General features: G+C 30.5%; 1 protein-coding gene and 1 long non-coding RNA gene across 2 annotated transcripts; one reads left to right on the top strand and one right to left on the bottom strand.

Annotated features, from left to right (window-relative positions):
* Positions 1–1,013: 1,013 nt before the first annotated feature.
* Positions 1,014–4,542, top strand: LOC132724641 (uncharacterized; the record flags this gene model as incomplete). Its single annotated transcript, XM_060709575.1, is given in 1 exon segment — positions 1,014–4,542. A coding segment is annotated over 1 exon segment (2,772 nt), but the record flags the coding sequence as incomplete, so codon positions are not given.
* Positions 4,543–4,895: 353 nt separating this feature from the next.
* On the bottom strand, positions 4,896–11,036 carry LOC132724642 (uncharacterized). The gene is made up of 3 exons (XR_009624941.1): positions 10,578–11,036; positions 10,249–10,354; positions 4,896–7,263 (listed from the first exon to the last, which is right to left on the bottom strand). It is a non-coding gene; the product is annotated as an uncharacterized LOC132724642 (long non-coding RNA).
* Between the last annotated feature and the right edge of the window lie 6,263 nt (positions 11,037–17,299).

Genomic DNA, 17,299 nt, shown 5'->3' on the forward strand with positions numbered 1-17,299 from the left:
TATAATGCGCGGCGAGAATACGTATTTATTCAGAAATACTTGTCAATTAATATAAAAACACATGATTTATTGATAATTCGATTTAAATATTAATTTCGTCAGAAAACTTCTCTGACCAAGCATTTGTATAAGTACATGTACATTGCTACAATACTTTATTTTACATTTCAAATTCAGTTATTTCTATAAATGAAAACCTATAGATGTTTAATTGTTTAATCAGTACATAATATTCAACGATAATCATCCTGAATGCATTGTTCCACTTTTAAAAGGGACTTCGTGGAATTCGGGAAAATTGATAAATAACTTAATTAGAACTCATGCCGAGACCTTTACATAATAGTATACACAATTGCTCGGGATTGTGTGTTATATGAAGAATAAACAATTAAACAAGATTGTTCCTAAAATAATATTAATAAATAAAGAAAGAATATTTATTACCACCAAAATGTTTTTTTTTTTTTTTTAATTTTATAACCAAATTAAAAGGTGTTTAGCTATATCAGATAAGAATTTTGAAAATAAAATGTAAAAAAGCAAAAATAACATCCAATTTGTTTTCATAAGCTAATAATAAAGGCGTTATACAGTTTACAATGAATGATTTTGCTTGGTTATATTTCTTTCAGTTGATTATATTCCATGTAATTAATAAAACGACTTATTATTGAATTTCAATATTAAATAACAATCTAACAGATATGGCGATTGTATAAATTTTGATCACACACGACGTATATATTACATTTTTTTTAATTGAAACACTCAATTATAAATCAAATTTTATACACCTGACACTAAAATCCTATCAAGATTTAATGCTTCAACATTTCACATATATTTTGTACAAATATCGCTTTAAGAGAAAAAGCCCAAATGAAGATCGTTATCAACATAAGGGTCATGTAAACAATAACGGTAGGCTTTTGCTAGATTTTTGTAGGCAAACAAGTTACAGATTTGTTAATGGTAGAAAAGGAAACGATAATATGATAGGGAAATATACTTTTGTAAGTAACAGAGGACGTAGTGTGGTGGATTATTTATTATGCAAGCGTAGTATGTTTGATAATATTTCTATGTTTTATATTGATTTACCAAATATTGTATCGGATCATTGTTTATTGTCAGTTACATATTCATTTGACTATATAACGGAAAATAATGATGATATTTGTGATGAAAACAATTTTGAGAGTATAAATCATAAGTATGTATGGAAACACGATTTAAAAAATACATATATTGAGAATTTAGAGAGCGATGACAGCTTAAGAGATTTACATGATTTAACGAGCAATATAATAGCTAGCACGTCACATGATGATATCGATAATTGTATACATGTTTTTGAAGGCATTTTTAATAAAGTAGCCTCCCCTTTTGTTAAAAACATTTGTTCAGATAATAACAGTTATGTTAACTCTGAAAGCACGCAGCCCTGGTTTAACGAAGAATGTTTTGAAAAGAAAAATATTTTTTATATATGTCTTAATCAATACAGAATGAATCAAAACGAGTGTACGAGAGTAAATATGGTAAAAGCCAGGTCAGATTATAAGTCAACCATTAGAAAATGTAGATACAATTACGATAAAGAAAAAACAAATAAATTGTTAAGTAATAGACACAAAAATGCACGTTTATATTGGAATATGTTGAAGGAAGCTGCGGGTATTAAACAGTCTAATATATCAATGTCGATGTTTGAGAAGTATTTTAAAGCTGTTAACAATCCAGATGATAGTTATTTTTCACCTGATGAAGATGCTATATATTTTATTGAAAGATATGAAAATGATGAATTTAAAATTATGTTCAATGAATTAAACACGTGTATATCTGTTACTGAAATAACAACAGCCATTAAACAACTAAAAAATAATAGGTCAGGGGGTCCAGATTGTTTGATAAATGAGTTTTTTACTACAGGCAAAGATGTTTTGAAGAATGTGTTTTATATATTGTTTAACAAGATTTTTGAAATTGGTTATTTTCCGACAAGGTGGTCTGAAGGCTTTGTGATTCCACTGCATAAAAAGGGAAGTGTAAACAATGTGGATAATTATCGTGGTATTACACTATTAAGCAGTCTTGGTAAACTCTTTACACGAATTATAAATAATAGGTTGAAACTTTGGGCCGAAAAATATAATGTATATATAGAAGCACAGGCAGGATTTAGGGCGAATATGAGCACTGTAGATAATATTTTTGTACTTAATGGCTTAATAACCCATATTCTTAATCAAGGGAAACAACTTTTTACTTTGTTTGTTGATTATACAAAAGCTTTTGATTATGTAGTTCGTGAAAATCTTTGGTTCAAGTTGATACAGTTAGGGCTTAGAGGTAATATTTTCAACATTGTAAAATCAATTTATGAGTCTGTTAAGTCTAGAGTTAAGTATTGCAATAAGTTAAGTGATGAATACACATGTATGCTGGGCGTGAGACAAGGGGAGTGTTTATCTCCCTTTTTATTTTCCATGTTTGTTAATGATCTAGAAGATATATTCATTCATAACAAGGCAGATGGAATAGATGTTGATATGTTCAAAATATTTATGTTGTTGTATGCTGATGACATTGTGATTTTTGCAAATTCAGCCGAAGAATTGCAACGTAGTATAGATATTTTATATGATTATTGTTTTAAATGGAAGCTTAAAGTGAATGTTTCTAAAACTAAAATTATGATATTTAGAAAAGGTGGTACTATTCCTGGTGGCACGATATTTAATTATAATAATGATCCCATTGAAATTGTTAGTAAGTTTTGTTACTTAGGTGTGGTATTTACTACAGGAGGTTCGCTATTTACTGCTCAAAATACATTAGCTGGGCAAGCACAAAAAGCTATTTTTACTTTGAATAAATACTTACATAAGTTTACCTATATACCTCCAAAACATAAGCTAGAATTGTTCGATAAGCTTGTATCCCCTATCTTGAACTATTGTTGTGAAGTTTGTTGTTTTGCAAATAATTTAGCTATTGAGAAAGTACATTTGCAATTTTGCAAAAAATTACTTGGTGTAAAAAAGTCTACACAGAATGATTTCATATATGGCGAGTTAGGCAGAGTATCATTTAAAACTATACAAATGTTTAAGGCTATCAAATATTGGTTACGAATTTTGCAAGCAAAACAAAACAAATATATCTTTATTGTTTATAATTTATTGAAGACGGATGTAGAATTGTGTCCAAATAAAACAAACTGGTGTACATTATTGAAAGATTTACTATGTTCTCTTGGATTTGTTGATGCGTGGATTTTTCAAGGCGTTGGTAATACCGAAATGTTTCTTTCTGTTGTTCAACAAAGATTAAGTGATCAATTTATACAGAACTGGAATGCAAGACTTAACCAATCAAGTAGGGCTCTATTTTATAACACAATTGCATCATTTAGATTTCAACCATATTTGGAATGCTTTAATATTCATAAATTTTGTCAATCATTTACTCGTTTAAGGGTATCATCTCACAGATTACACATTGAAGCCGGTCGATGGACCAGACCCACCAGAACACCTATTAGTGATAGAAAATGTATAACATGTAATAAGGTAGAAGATGAATATCATTTTATTATTGAATGTGTAATGTACATTGATATTAGGAAAAAATCTGTTGCCAGAAAATATTGGATACGGCCTAGCATGTATAAATTTGTAGATCTTATGAACTCAGAAAATAAGAACATACTTAAAAACTTAGGAATATATATAAACAAAGCATTTATTATTAGAAATACTTTGCTATATGATTAACAATGCAAATTTGTCCAGTTGTAATGTTCATGTTAAAAAAAATACATAATATCCATATGATTTGTCTTGCACTTTCGTTTCGGCAAGACAGATATAATTATGGAGAAAATTAAAACGTTGTACATAATTATATATAATATGTTTTCTATTGATATGAATGTCATGTTTATATGATAAGGTTAGCAATTAAGTCAGCTCGAAGGTCTCTTTGCAACTTAACATGAATAGCCAAATCACTTTTGAAATTGGACTTTCGAAGTTTTCAAAAATCCAAAATGAAAGATAAAGATTTGTTACAATTATTAAATCTGCAATTGATGCGAAGGGACTTTAAATTTTTAGGATGTGTGTATAAATATATGGCAATGCGTTTATGTATTAAAATTCAATTAATTTACAACAAATTTTGCATAAATGGCTCATGTAATTGATATTTTGTTTTTTGTATGTATGTGCATGTATATGTGTGTATGTATGTTTATATGTATATATAATAGATCTATAAGTTAGTGGTTCAAAGATCAATTTTGATTTGAAAATGTTTATTATGTAACTACTTAAGAATATTTTCGGCTGGTAATGACTTTATCAATCAAAATTGATCTTCTCCAAACTTTTTCTTTTTCTTTTCATGATTGTTGATATTATGTATATATGTTTATGTCATACACTGTTCGTTATTGTGCATGATTTATGTCCGCATGGGCTTTATAGCCTATTGGAATAAAATAAAATGTCTACTGTCTACTGTCTACATTATAAAACGTATCACCTCATATCACATAATATCTACCTGCACACATATGGAAATAAAATTTTGAAATAACACTTTACAATATTCTTTTTGTATAATCATGGTGAATATAACAGGAATGATGTTGCCGAAAGTAGGCAAATAATAAAATCTTAAATTTAGTTTCATTGTACAATGCACAACTGTTGCTGATATTGGTTTTAAGACTACTTTGATAGTTCGGCACAAAGAATTATTTTATTGCTTTATTTTATTTTACAATCTAAGAAAGGCATAAATATAAATAGTTATTTCATGTCGGTTTAAAATTGAATGATTGAATGTAAGTCTCATGAAAAGTTAATTTGCAGCTGACATTAAAGATGTTCATGATAAGGGGGATATCTCAATTTTTTCTATTTCCATTTTATATTTTATAACAAATAATGGTACAATTATTGTACAATTAATTTATGAGGTTACGTACCAAATGAAAATAACGTTACAAATTGTTAGTAAAATAATGCAGTTGTTTCCTTGTTTAGGGTTATCTAAAGGGAAGTGTACATGTAGCAATTACGTTAATAAAAGTTGTTTCTGAACACGTTTCACATATAAAAATCAAACGTGCAGCCCTGGGTAGAGAACCCTCTGTACTTATTTACTAATATTAAAAGACTTATCCATTATTTGTATGTTTATTGTTTTGTGTGTTTGTTTGTAACCACACGGACTGTTTCAAGTATTATTATTGTCAAACATAATATTACAATTATGAGGAACTACTAAAAAGCAATTTTTTAACCCGACACTTATGCAACGCTATCTTGCCTCAAATGACAAGTTCAACGATTTTTATTTTATCAATGTTGATAACTATCAAGCAAAATAAATCATATGTTAATTAGATTTTATGTTTTCAAATTGATTTAAACATGTACGTATATATATAATTGGGTGAATGTCCAACGGACATTTCGTTGATATATAAACAATTCTCGACAATTTAGTGACATCTGTGTAAGCTCTGAAATATACTTGCACTTACAGTTCAATTTTGCTTTAGTAATATAGAAGCAATACAATTAAAAGAAAAACCGAAAACAAGCCGTTATTTCTGTATTGATATTTTTCAGATAAAGATGTTCAATGCAGTGTAACTTCACAAATAAAGTAATATTTAGTTTGAAATATTAAAATCAAGGATAAAAAATTATCGGAAGGCGGGCTAGTTATTTAATGCAATATTAAATATCAAACTTATCTACAATTAAATCTTAAAACGTTTTCATAATAACCATAGACGGTTCATAAACAGAATAAATAGACTCGGAGATATGATTTACATAAGGTTTAAATCATGATATGATTGGAGTACATATTTCATCTATGGGCGTTTATAGCTAAAAAAGAAAAATAATCCCTATGTTTATATCATGCTCCACAAATTTCAACCGATAATTTCTACATTTATTAAATTATGATACATAGTTTAAAATCCAAATTCCATGCAAAGAGTCGTCAAAGATATTGACATTTGCTATCGCTATACTTTTTATGAGGTTTTCCGTTTTAAGAGTTCTTGTTATTCGTTCAAACATATTTGCATGTTCCGAAATAATTTTAAATTCTGAGCAACATTATGATAACATATGTGAGAGACTGTTAAATATGTTCTCAGTGAAATGTATTTAGAAATTATGAAAACATTATATACTAAAATTCAAGTATGTAATAAAACATTTGCTAAGTTAAAAAATCTTAGTCTTTAGAAATTTTTACGAGTATTCAAATATACACTTGGAAATAAGTAAAGCACACCCGTTAATTTAAAATTTGTTGTGATTGAAGTCACTGTCATGAGACTTCATTGACCTAAGAAATAATAATTTGATGAGCAGCGATATCAATTTAGTCATTACAAACCAGTAAATATATGAGTATAGTTTCTTCTTAACCAAATTGTTGAAGCATAAGCAAATGTGTTGTTTCTTTTACCAGAAAATGTAAGTGTTTATAAGTATGTGTTGGAGCATTTACAAAACATTTACTGGTCGATATTTTTGGTAAAAGTTGACGATTACGTCACCTAAAATCACATTATGTAGCCAAATTTTTATTAATGTGTGTAACCGCCAAGTGCCCGAATGATAGCCTCAACATTTTTTATACTACCAGCAAGGCGTCTAATGCGATTTCAAGGTAAATTTTGCCATTCTTGTGCAGAGCTTGTTTCAGTTGTTGCAGGTTGACTACAGGTGGTTCGTACCATTGCCCAAATAAAATTTACAATTTCAGGTATGGTCATGTCAAAATTGAGGCAAAAAGCCATGTGTGCTGAGCATATTTCCTTGTATATACATAATTAAGGATCAGCAATGTCTCCGCAATGTCCAGGAACATAGGCAGAAAGACCAGAATGACAGAGTTCGATAAGCGATGGATTATTGTTGTAGTATGTCTTCTGATAAAATGCATTTTTTATGATAGATAATTTATAAGCGCCCTTAAAATGTTTTCTTCATCAAAGTAAGATAATGAATGAAGGTTGCATCGTATCATTGTCAATATCATGTAAATGAAAATATCTATATTTTACGATGTAAAATTTGTACACTAGAATATTATTGTTATTCGGGGCTCTAAGGTACTGATCCTCTACCTAAGGTGTTGCTTCTGTTGTTAAATCAGGAGCTGGTGTTGTTGTAGTGGGCGTTGGCCTTTTACAAACCCCTCTTGAAGCAGCTATAAAAGGCAACCAAAATAATTATATAGACATACGAGAAAATATCTAAATTAATTATGTTAACAGACATGAGTTTATAGCTTAGTGACTGATTAAAATCTTATATACATCTACATTTTTGTAACCATTAAAACGGGTAAACATTTCGTCTGTGATTTAAATGCAAAAACATTAAAGTCTTATGGTAAGTAAAAACTTGTGTGCTGATTAACAATGATAAAGAATCATAGAATAATACTACATTATCATGTTTTTATTCTATCGTAGCATTTAACGAAAGATAATATCATAATTTTTGATTACATTGTGATATATATCTTCGTGATAATTGTAAAGGATGGATTTCTTTCAAGACTTATTGGCGACGCCGGTGAGCGGCGTCGTCTATTATGGAATACTTTTTATTTTTGCCTATGGAAGGAGCTGTTATTATTAGCAGTTAATTTCATGTTGTGTTAATTAGTTTTATTTTGATTCGTAAAAATCAAGTAAACAAATGTGTTGTTATATTTGTATTTAATAACTTTATGTAAAAAGCATTTGCATTGTGATATTATTTTCACGAAATTGCAGGTTAAGTTTAACAGCTTGTCCCTTAGTTATTGACAATACTAAAACCCGGATTTCGAATATCGTTGTGGTCTAGATTGAGGCCGTATCAGTTCATTCATTCATTTATACAATTTCAAAATTGTCCTAAAAGAAGAAAGTTCACCTGCAATTGAGTATAAGGATAGGTAATGGAACTGTTGTAAACGATTATCCTATTGATTTTATCCTTATTACATTTATCTGTTGCGCAGAATGGTTGTTTTAACAAAGTGTACCAGTATCCGGATGTTGAAAGCTATCCGATTATCTGCAATTACTGCTGTCACATGGCCATCTATTTTTTATGAATACTTCACCATTAATTTGTATGGCTTAATAAAACTGAGCATGCAGCATTTCATAATTTTGCTGTTTAGGGTGTTCTTTTGGGTTTCAGGTTTTATCTATTTTAAGTAACTCATGTTTACTAAATCATTTGTTATTTTCTGTCTATCTTAGGTATTACTTATAATACTATTTTTGTTGTATATAATTCACTAGTTGTAAGGTCATCAAAAGCATGTTAATGTTAATGTTAGGATTTCATATTTATTTAATATAAACTGGGAATTATTAATGTTATGTGCATACATGTATATCTTGGACTGTAGTATATTGATATGTTGAGACTTATAATTTTTCTGCATTTAAAGAGATACAGTTATGTCATTATTATTAAAGGGATGAGACTTTCATTTAAAGTTATAAATGATAAAACATGTATTGATTGAAAATGTCCTGAAACTTGGATCAAGCAATATAATTAATAAAGTCTCAAAAAATCATATTCTGAATAGTTATTCTATTTTTTTTCTAACATGTGCATAGTTTGAAAAGGACAGCTTCTGTCTTATCTATTTGTAATGAAGGGACACCGGTCTCAACCTCCAGGTCTCCTGAGTCAACCCGACAACAGACTGTACATAGAGTAGATTGTTACTTGCCCTTGAATAAATTTGTGCACTAAATTTATAGTGGGTGATTTGTGCCACATGAAAACCAACATAGTACAAAAAGTAACTGGGCGCCAGATGAAAACATGAAAATACAATCTACCACAAAGTGGTTTGTTTGTTGCATTTTCATGTTTTTGCCCGGTGCCCTTGATGCAAAATACAAATCAGCCTTCATAAAATGGCTCAGTTGGTCTTCTGAAAGTCATGGGTTCGAGTCATGGTCAGGCAGTTTCAGTCAGGGTTTAGAAGTGGTTTTTCAATTGACACATGTTTGATTCATTTAACAGATTGCATTATTTGAAATGGACAAAGGCAGTATTGCATGATACTTTTAGATCTACAAAGGGCATTTGATACAGTTGAACACACTATACTGCACATGAAGAAGTTGTTTTTCTTCTTCTTCATGAAACTTCAAGCATCTGCCATATATAATGACATTCTTACATGGTTTAAATCTTATCTCTGATAGACTGCAGCTGGTGGATGTGGCTGGTACTCATTCTACTACTGCTCTCGAGTACCTATGGTGTCCCCCTGATGTTCATTTAAGGTCCTCTTTTATGTCTAATATATGTCAATGACATGTCTTCAACCCTAAGCAATAAGCTTTTATTATAATGCACAGGCACGAGTATCAGACCTGGGAAGGAAAAATATGGCCAGATTGATAAAAAAACCTGTGTTCATATTAAAAGTGTCAACAACCAAAATAAAATGTAAATAATGACCCCCTTTAAAAATATACTTCAAGTTGATAGTATATTTTTAAAGGGGATCATTATTTACATTTTTTCTGGTTTTTATAAACACAGTTTTTTTTTATCAATCTGGTCATCTGGTCATTTTTTCTTCCCAGGTACGATACTCGTGCCTGTGATTATATGCTGATGACTTAGGAATCCTTGTGTCTCGTAAAATAAATCTGAAGAAATTCTTTCTTATAGCATGAGTCTTATAAGATTGCTTAGTTGACTATAAATTGTCTTTGCATCTTGGCAAGACAGAGTTTATTCTTTTTTGGTTTAAGTTTCAACTTAAACTGGCCCTAGCCTCCAGGTCACATGTAATGGTACTGCTATAAAGTACACATCTTTTGTTAAGTATTTAGGTGCAAATCTGGATCAAATTCTTTTGGCGTCGCCCTTTGATGCTTTGCATCAATGCTTTTCTTGTACTACACTATGCAAACATATTTATAGACAATGGTTATGCAAATATGTGGTTGAATCGCATCCGATATTTATCCAATATGGAACCGACAGAAATAACCATTACGTGTTTAAACGAAATATTTATTTCTTGATATGTAGTAAAATATATCATTAAAAATATAATAATTGAATGCTAATTTGAATCATTTTGCTTATTGCCGATTCAAATTATTCTTAAAACATTTACTCAATTTACTCATATATTAAGTGAAAAAATGCTTACCTTCGGAATAAATGATGAAAATCAGTAATATCACCATTAGTGTCAAATAGAGATGTGCAATTATCTTTGAACACAACATCTTGTCGGCAAAGTGTTACCAAATAATCTAACAAGTAGAAGATCTTAATTTTAACACCGAGAATACAAAGCTACCAGCGTTATTTACAAATACGTTTTTTTTTTATTTTGAAAATATGAGATTTAAATATGAAATATGACATCAATCGAATATGGCTTGAGAACAAGTATATTACATATTGAATCACATTATGATGTTCAATGCCTTATATATCAATATCAACATTTGATGTGATAATAGGAAATACTACCTGTATTGGCTCGTACATCAAACACCATATACATGTATGGTAGGTAACCACTTTAAAGTGTTTAATTCGTACTAAAAAGATTAAAAACAAATCACTAATATAACGTCTTGCACTTATTCTAAGAGCTGATATTCCATCTTACTCGAAGCAAATAATTCAGTATATTTTATATGTACTGTATCATTTAATCATCCACAGAATATACATATCCATAAAATAGTGTGACCCATGCGATTTAAATATTACGAACGGGTTATATATTACACAATATTTGATGTACTTTAAAACGCGTAAAACGGTAAAATAGCAAAATTTCAAGTAAGTATCAATAGTTAATTAACATTATTTAAATTGTTTCGTAAATCATTTAAAGACGACGCATTTAGATAAATGCAAACATAATCCAAGTTAGTTGCTTTATAAAGCTAGTAATGGCACACGCAGTATTCTAAATGCGTCTTGTATATTCAATTAACACATCATCAGTTTTGTGTACTAATGCATCACGTTTCGTTATCCTTAAATCTAGCTTATGTCATCATGATCATAGCGTCGTACAAAAAAAGTAATTGTTAAAATGGCATTTTCAGCTCTTAAAAAATATTGCCTAAAGTCAAAAACTTGTTTTACGTAATGTATCAGCATATAATTATTGTAAATGACGCTCAAAGCGGGAATATCATGTACGACAGATCGCTTTTTTAGTTTGAATTTATATCAATTTATTATTTCAGTATTGCTACGTGTGCCTCATCTATATTAACCTTATTACGTTTAACTTAATTTTTGTGTTGTTTTAATAACGATTTTAGACTGGGAAAGTAAGCACCCCTTTATGTCAATTGTTTCAATTCTAAAGGGTTGTAATTTGGAAGTCGTGTTTCTTGCTTCACTTTTCAAAGTAGTTTTTGAAATCTGACACTTTTTCTATGTTCAACTTATACTTCATGATATTTAATGTTTTACTGAGTAAAATGTTACAACACAGATTTGTTAAATTATACTGAATAAAGTTATTAACAGCATCAACCAAAAGCAATATTGTGCTTATTGCCTTATTGCTGACATTGTAAAACAGTATTGCCTTCTAAATTATTTTTCTGCGCTACAATTAAAAAGGGAGTGCATAATATAATTGTAAAGCTTTAAAGTTACCCTTTTTGTATTGGTCCTTTTTCTAAAATAAATTCCAATACAATTATACAATAATGCATTAATCACCTTAATTGACATGAGAATTGTTGCAATGTTCACAAAATCACGTATGCAGATCCAATCATACTAAGTCTGCTGTTTCGACTTATTACTCTGTTTGCTTTTATATCTACGTATCGTCTTATTTTAGTGGCGATGATAATTTTTATACGACTTAACGAAAATCTTAATATTACAGGTATTATGTTCATGACATGTTTCATTTGTAGACGTATACAGAATGTCTTCACAAAAAGCAACAGAAAACATTTATATCTAGATTCAAAATGAATTCTAATATACAAAATAACCTTAATAGATAGTTTTACAATGTGCACTAATATTATGTACATCATTCAAAATTTATACCGTTTAAGATTGGTATCTAGATTTAAATGTAACTCTAAAATGCATTTAAGATATTACTTCTGAAATAATTAGCAACGCATATCAAATATCACATGTGTTATGTTTTGTTATGTTTATTCAAGTGAAATATTTGTCGTGTTTAAAAAGATTTCTGACAAAATTTCAAAGTTTTTTTAAAGACATCTTCAATTTTATTACTACGATCGGGTGTAAGATAACCTCAGGTGTATTAGAGTGCAGTGTAAAACTTCTGCAATCTAAGCTCAATGTTTAAATGATGTATTTTTATGATGTATCTTAAAATGTTTTACATATCATCAACGAGTCGGCATGTTATCAGGTAGATCATCACCTGCTCTGTTAGTCCCATGCCGAGGAAAATACTGTTACCCGAGGCGTAGCCGAGGGTAACAGTATTTTTACGAGGGATGATATTTTTACTGTTACCCACAAACCCATGTGTTATTTATTTTATTACCCCGAACAAATACTGTGATGATCTGAATTTGGCAACTAAATCTAACTGAAACAAAAATAAGCCAAGAGAAGCAATAACTAAACTGTCCTTACCTTGCAAGTTTTAAGTGCACTGTAGGCCTACTTGAGAAGCTGTTTTTCTTTTATTCTTTAAGCAAGTGATGATATCTACCAGTCATAAACATAAAATAAGCTGTGTTTTAGTCAGAAAGCAAAACACTAACCCATTTATAAGGTTATGATCTGTGAAATCTGATCCTTCTGCATCCAGAATATTCTTCGCATGGTTTTTGACAAAGTGCATTTAGAAAATAACGATGATATCCTACAGATGTATGTCCACAAACTCTATCTGTAACGTTTTACTGGTTAAAATTGTTAAATTATCCTTTGTTGCATGCTTTAATTGTCTGCATGTTCCAGTTTGACACAAAATTATTTACATTACAATTACTTCCGTTGAAAACGGATATTTCCTGTTGACTATTCAACAAAAAGATATTTAATACGCAAAAGGGACTCTAGGTTGCAAAGAACTAAATTTTATCAGAGTAATAGTTACTTCGGCGATGCCCTATCGTCAAAAATAAGAATGAATCGAGAGAAAAATGGCGGCCATTTTATTTCATTTTATTTAGAAAATAGACCACGTGACAAGATTTTATACTGTTAAAAATACTGTTACCTATGTAACAGTACAAAATTCGTAGTCACGTGGTACACTTGCATTAACAGTAAGAATAACTCCCAGAGGCCTATGGGAAATTAGCATTACGAAAAAAGTGAGGGGTAATAATATGTAATGTATTGTGTTTAAGTGCAAAGTTTTGTTTCTGTGTATGCTGACAGTGAGTCGAGATGAAATGGTGATAGACTAGACAAGTCCTGTGACTGATACAATACACGATTACACTATCTTTAATGATATCTTTATTTATAGCAAATATATTGATCTTTTTTAAAATATCGAATACTACTATCTAAGTCAATAAACATGCAGCATATTTCATTTGTACAACAATCTTCATCATACAATATGCGTTTCTGTATAACAGTGAATACCTTAGAAAAAGGAATATGACAAAAACGGAAAAAAAGAAAAAACAACCAAAAGCCAAACAAAAAACGGAAATAGCTTTGGTTTAAACAATATTTTATTTCAGCAAATATATATATACACACAATATATTACAATAAAATGCAAAAAGGATTGAGTAGAAAGCTAGAAGCTTTTTTAGAAACTCTCTCCTTGAAATGAAACAGTAGTTATTAATGATAACATTCATATATAAACAAAATATTGTATGCTTGTAATTCTAAGAGTTCAATAATAATCCAAGTACAAAAATTATGAAAATGAAACTAAATAAATTAAGATAAACATTAAGACATTGATATACATTAAAAGAACATTTAGCAAATAGTTTTTTTTATTTTATGAAAAAAAAAGAAAAAAAGGGGGGAATAATAAAATCGGTATAGAATAAGAGAGAGAGAGAGAGAGAGAGAGAGAGAGAGAGAGAGAGAGAGAGAGAGAGAGAGAGAGAGAGAGAGAGAGAGAGAGAGAGAGAGTTTAAGGTTGCTTACGGTATTGGATTGTGTGGGCCTCTTTATGAGAATCTCTTTGTCTGTTGAATATAATAGTGAACATATTCAAAGACAAATTTATTAATTTGTGGGTTGTCACTATCACCATATAAGACAAGAGAAAGTGTAGGGGTTGCATTTTCAAGTGCATTGATATTGTCAATTAGCTGTGTTCTTTGAGTTTCAAATAGTAAACATTTAAAAAAGTAGTGATATGTAGTTTCGATTTCACCACATGTGCAAAGGGGACTATTTATGATGTTTTTTGAGAATAGGTGCTCGTTTAATGAACTGCAGTGATTTCTAAGGCGTGTGTGGTGGATTTGGTAATTTTCTATCTCCATAGTAAAAATGAACTGGAACCTTCATTATATCCTTGTGAAGTTTGGATTTAAAATTGTTAAGAGTCGGTGCATTTCGCTCTTCAAGAGATAAAAGGTTCCAATCAGTAACTGTTTGAGGAACAAATGAAGAAGAAAATAGGCGAGTATTACATTGAAAGTTTCTTAGGTTGTCTGCATTTCTTAGGTTGTAGGCTGTGGTACTTCCGACATGGTTTGGAACTAATGTTGTAAGAAAAGAGGGTGATAGGTTATTTGACATTTTATAGAAAAGAGTTAATCTGTGCTTCTTTCGTCGTTCCTTAAGAGGTTGGAAGCAGGTTTCTTCATACAGATTTTGGATAGACACAAGTTTAGTACAACCAGAGATAATACGAAGAGCTTCAAGTTGGATTTTTTTCGAGTTCTTGTTCGTCGTGATAAGACAAATTGTCCCAGACAACATCCGAATATTCAAGTAAGGGTCTTATAAAGGCAGTGTAAATGATCTCCAAGGATTTTCGATCAAGCACAAATTTGAGACCTCTCATGATACTTATTCTCTGCCAAGATTTAGTTTTTATATTTTCCACATGCTCATGCCAAGATCCGTCACTTGAAAAGGTTACACCCAAATGCTTATGACATTTTACTTCTTGGATTGGGAAATTGTTCATATATAGTGGTGGATGAAAACGGTTTGTTTACCTTACGAGAAATAAGAAGAGACTCAGTTTTTGCTGGGTTTGAAATCGACAAAGCCAGTCATTAGCCCATTTCGAAAACTTTACAGAGGTCAGAATTTTTAAGATATTAAGCAGATGCGTGTGGCTCATCGACAATATGTAGAGACTAGTTAATCATCAGCAAAGAGTCGAATGGTTGAATTTATATCCTCACAATGTCATTAAATATATACAAAAAACAGCAGAGGACCAAGAATAGAACCCTGTGGAACACCGGAACATATTGGTAGGACTTTCGGAATACGTACCGGAAAGTACAACACGCTGAGAGCGTCCAGAAAGATAATCCTGAAACCAGTTAAGAAGAACACCAGATAAGCCATTTCCTTTAAGTTTATGAATGAGACCACGGTGCCAGACGCGGTCAAATGCTTTGGAAATATCGCAAAAGATAGCACGGACTTCTTTTCCTTCGTCTAGAGCTTGACAAAATGTGTGATAGATAAAATGTTGATTGGTTGTTTTTTCTTTTTTATAAAACCGATTGCAAAAGGGGTTTTTGCATTATTAGTATGAAGAAATTAAAACGTGTTTTTTGAAAAATTTCTTTAGGGACTTTTTGTATTGTTTCTTGTAAAAAGTGGGCCCATTTAAAGGCCCAAAATTTGGGGTCGTTTTTCTTAAAAATAGACAAAATTGCCAGTTTTTATTTGGGGGACCTTACCGTTTTTTTGATTATAAAAGATTTAGAAAATGATGTGCCAAAATTTTTGAGGTAGTTTTTTAAGGGTTTCTGTTTTTTGATTGTCGGGGCCCGCTGCCTTTCCCAAATTTTAAAGACTTTTAAAGTATTTTTATTCCCGCCTTTTTTGGGTAACTATTTTTTTAAATGGGTTTTTTGAAAGTTAAAGGGTGTTGGGAAATTTTTTATTTTGGAAAAATTTAGTAATGTCTGTGAATGAAAGAATTTATTAAGAAGGTTGGCTTTATCATATTCGGAAGTTAAAATGTTTCCATTATTTCTATATTTTGTTACCCTTATTTCTTGTCGAAGTTGATATATGTTGTTTTAAGAATTTTCAAGAAATCTGAAGGTGATAAATTTTTCATTTTTTAAGTTTGTCTGCAAGTTTCTGTGTTTGTTGCTGCTTTGCTTGTCTGAGTAACGTGGTTGTTTTATTTCTGATCTGTCTGTAAAGTTGCCAGTGATGTGGAGTTTGTGTTTTTTGTGCTTTATCATATGCGCGTTTACGTTTTCTGATTTGTTTCTTAATTTCATTTATGCATCCATGGTGGTGATGATTGGCATATTGTGACTATTTTGTTAGGTATACTATTTAGCTGCAATGAGATTGGATTGTGTCTGTTAATTGCTGTGTATAGATGTCTATGTCATCATTATGAATTGTATCCCATTGGAAAGAAGAAATCTCCCTTCTCAAACCTACATAATCACCTTTATCAATATAGCCATACACTTTTCTTTGAAATTTTGCGAAAATGGTTTGGAGGAGTCAAGAATACAGAAAATAGGGCAGTGATATCTACAGACTTGATCAAGAAAGGGTCAGCGACGCCAGATACAGAAACTCTGCAATTCATCGAGACTAAAAATAGATCTATAAGGGAGTTTGAAGAGAACAGTATAATGTGTTGGTTGTTGTATAACTTGAGTCAAATTGTATTGTGTTGCAATGCTAATTGATTTTTGCTGCCGATGTATGTTTTTGCATTGTCTAAGTTGAAATCTCCAGTTATAACTATATCAGATATAGTTGTGTCAAAAGCGAGACCGATTGACATTTCTATCTGAGAGAGCACAGAAGGGGAAGAATTCGGAGGACGATAGAAAGTACCAAAAAGAAGTTTTTCTTATTTTTAAGAAAAATCTCCAACCAAATACATTCCACACCTTGAATCTCTAGGTCGTATCTTCGAATTGCAGGGATAGTGTTTTTAACATAAACCAAAATACCTCCATGATTGTCCGTACCTCTGTCATTTCGAAAAGGGGGAGAATAATTATGAAAATATAAGCAATCTGTATCAACAGCGGCGGACAGCCAGGTTTCTGTTATTGAGATAATAT

This window comes from Ruditapes philippinarum, unplaced genomic scaffold (genome assembly GCF_026571515.1).
Source record: "Ruditapes philippinarum isolate M1 unplaced genomic scaffold, ASM2657151v2 ctg5805_1_1_1_1, whole genome shotgun sequence".
NCBI classification, from domain to species: domain Eukaryota; kingdom Metazoa; phylum Mollusca; class Bivalvia; order Venerida; family Veneridae; genus Ruditapes; species Ruditapes philippinarum.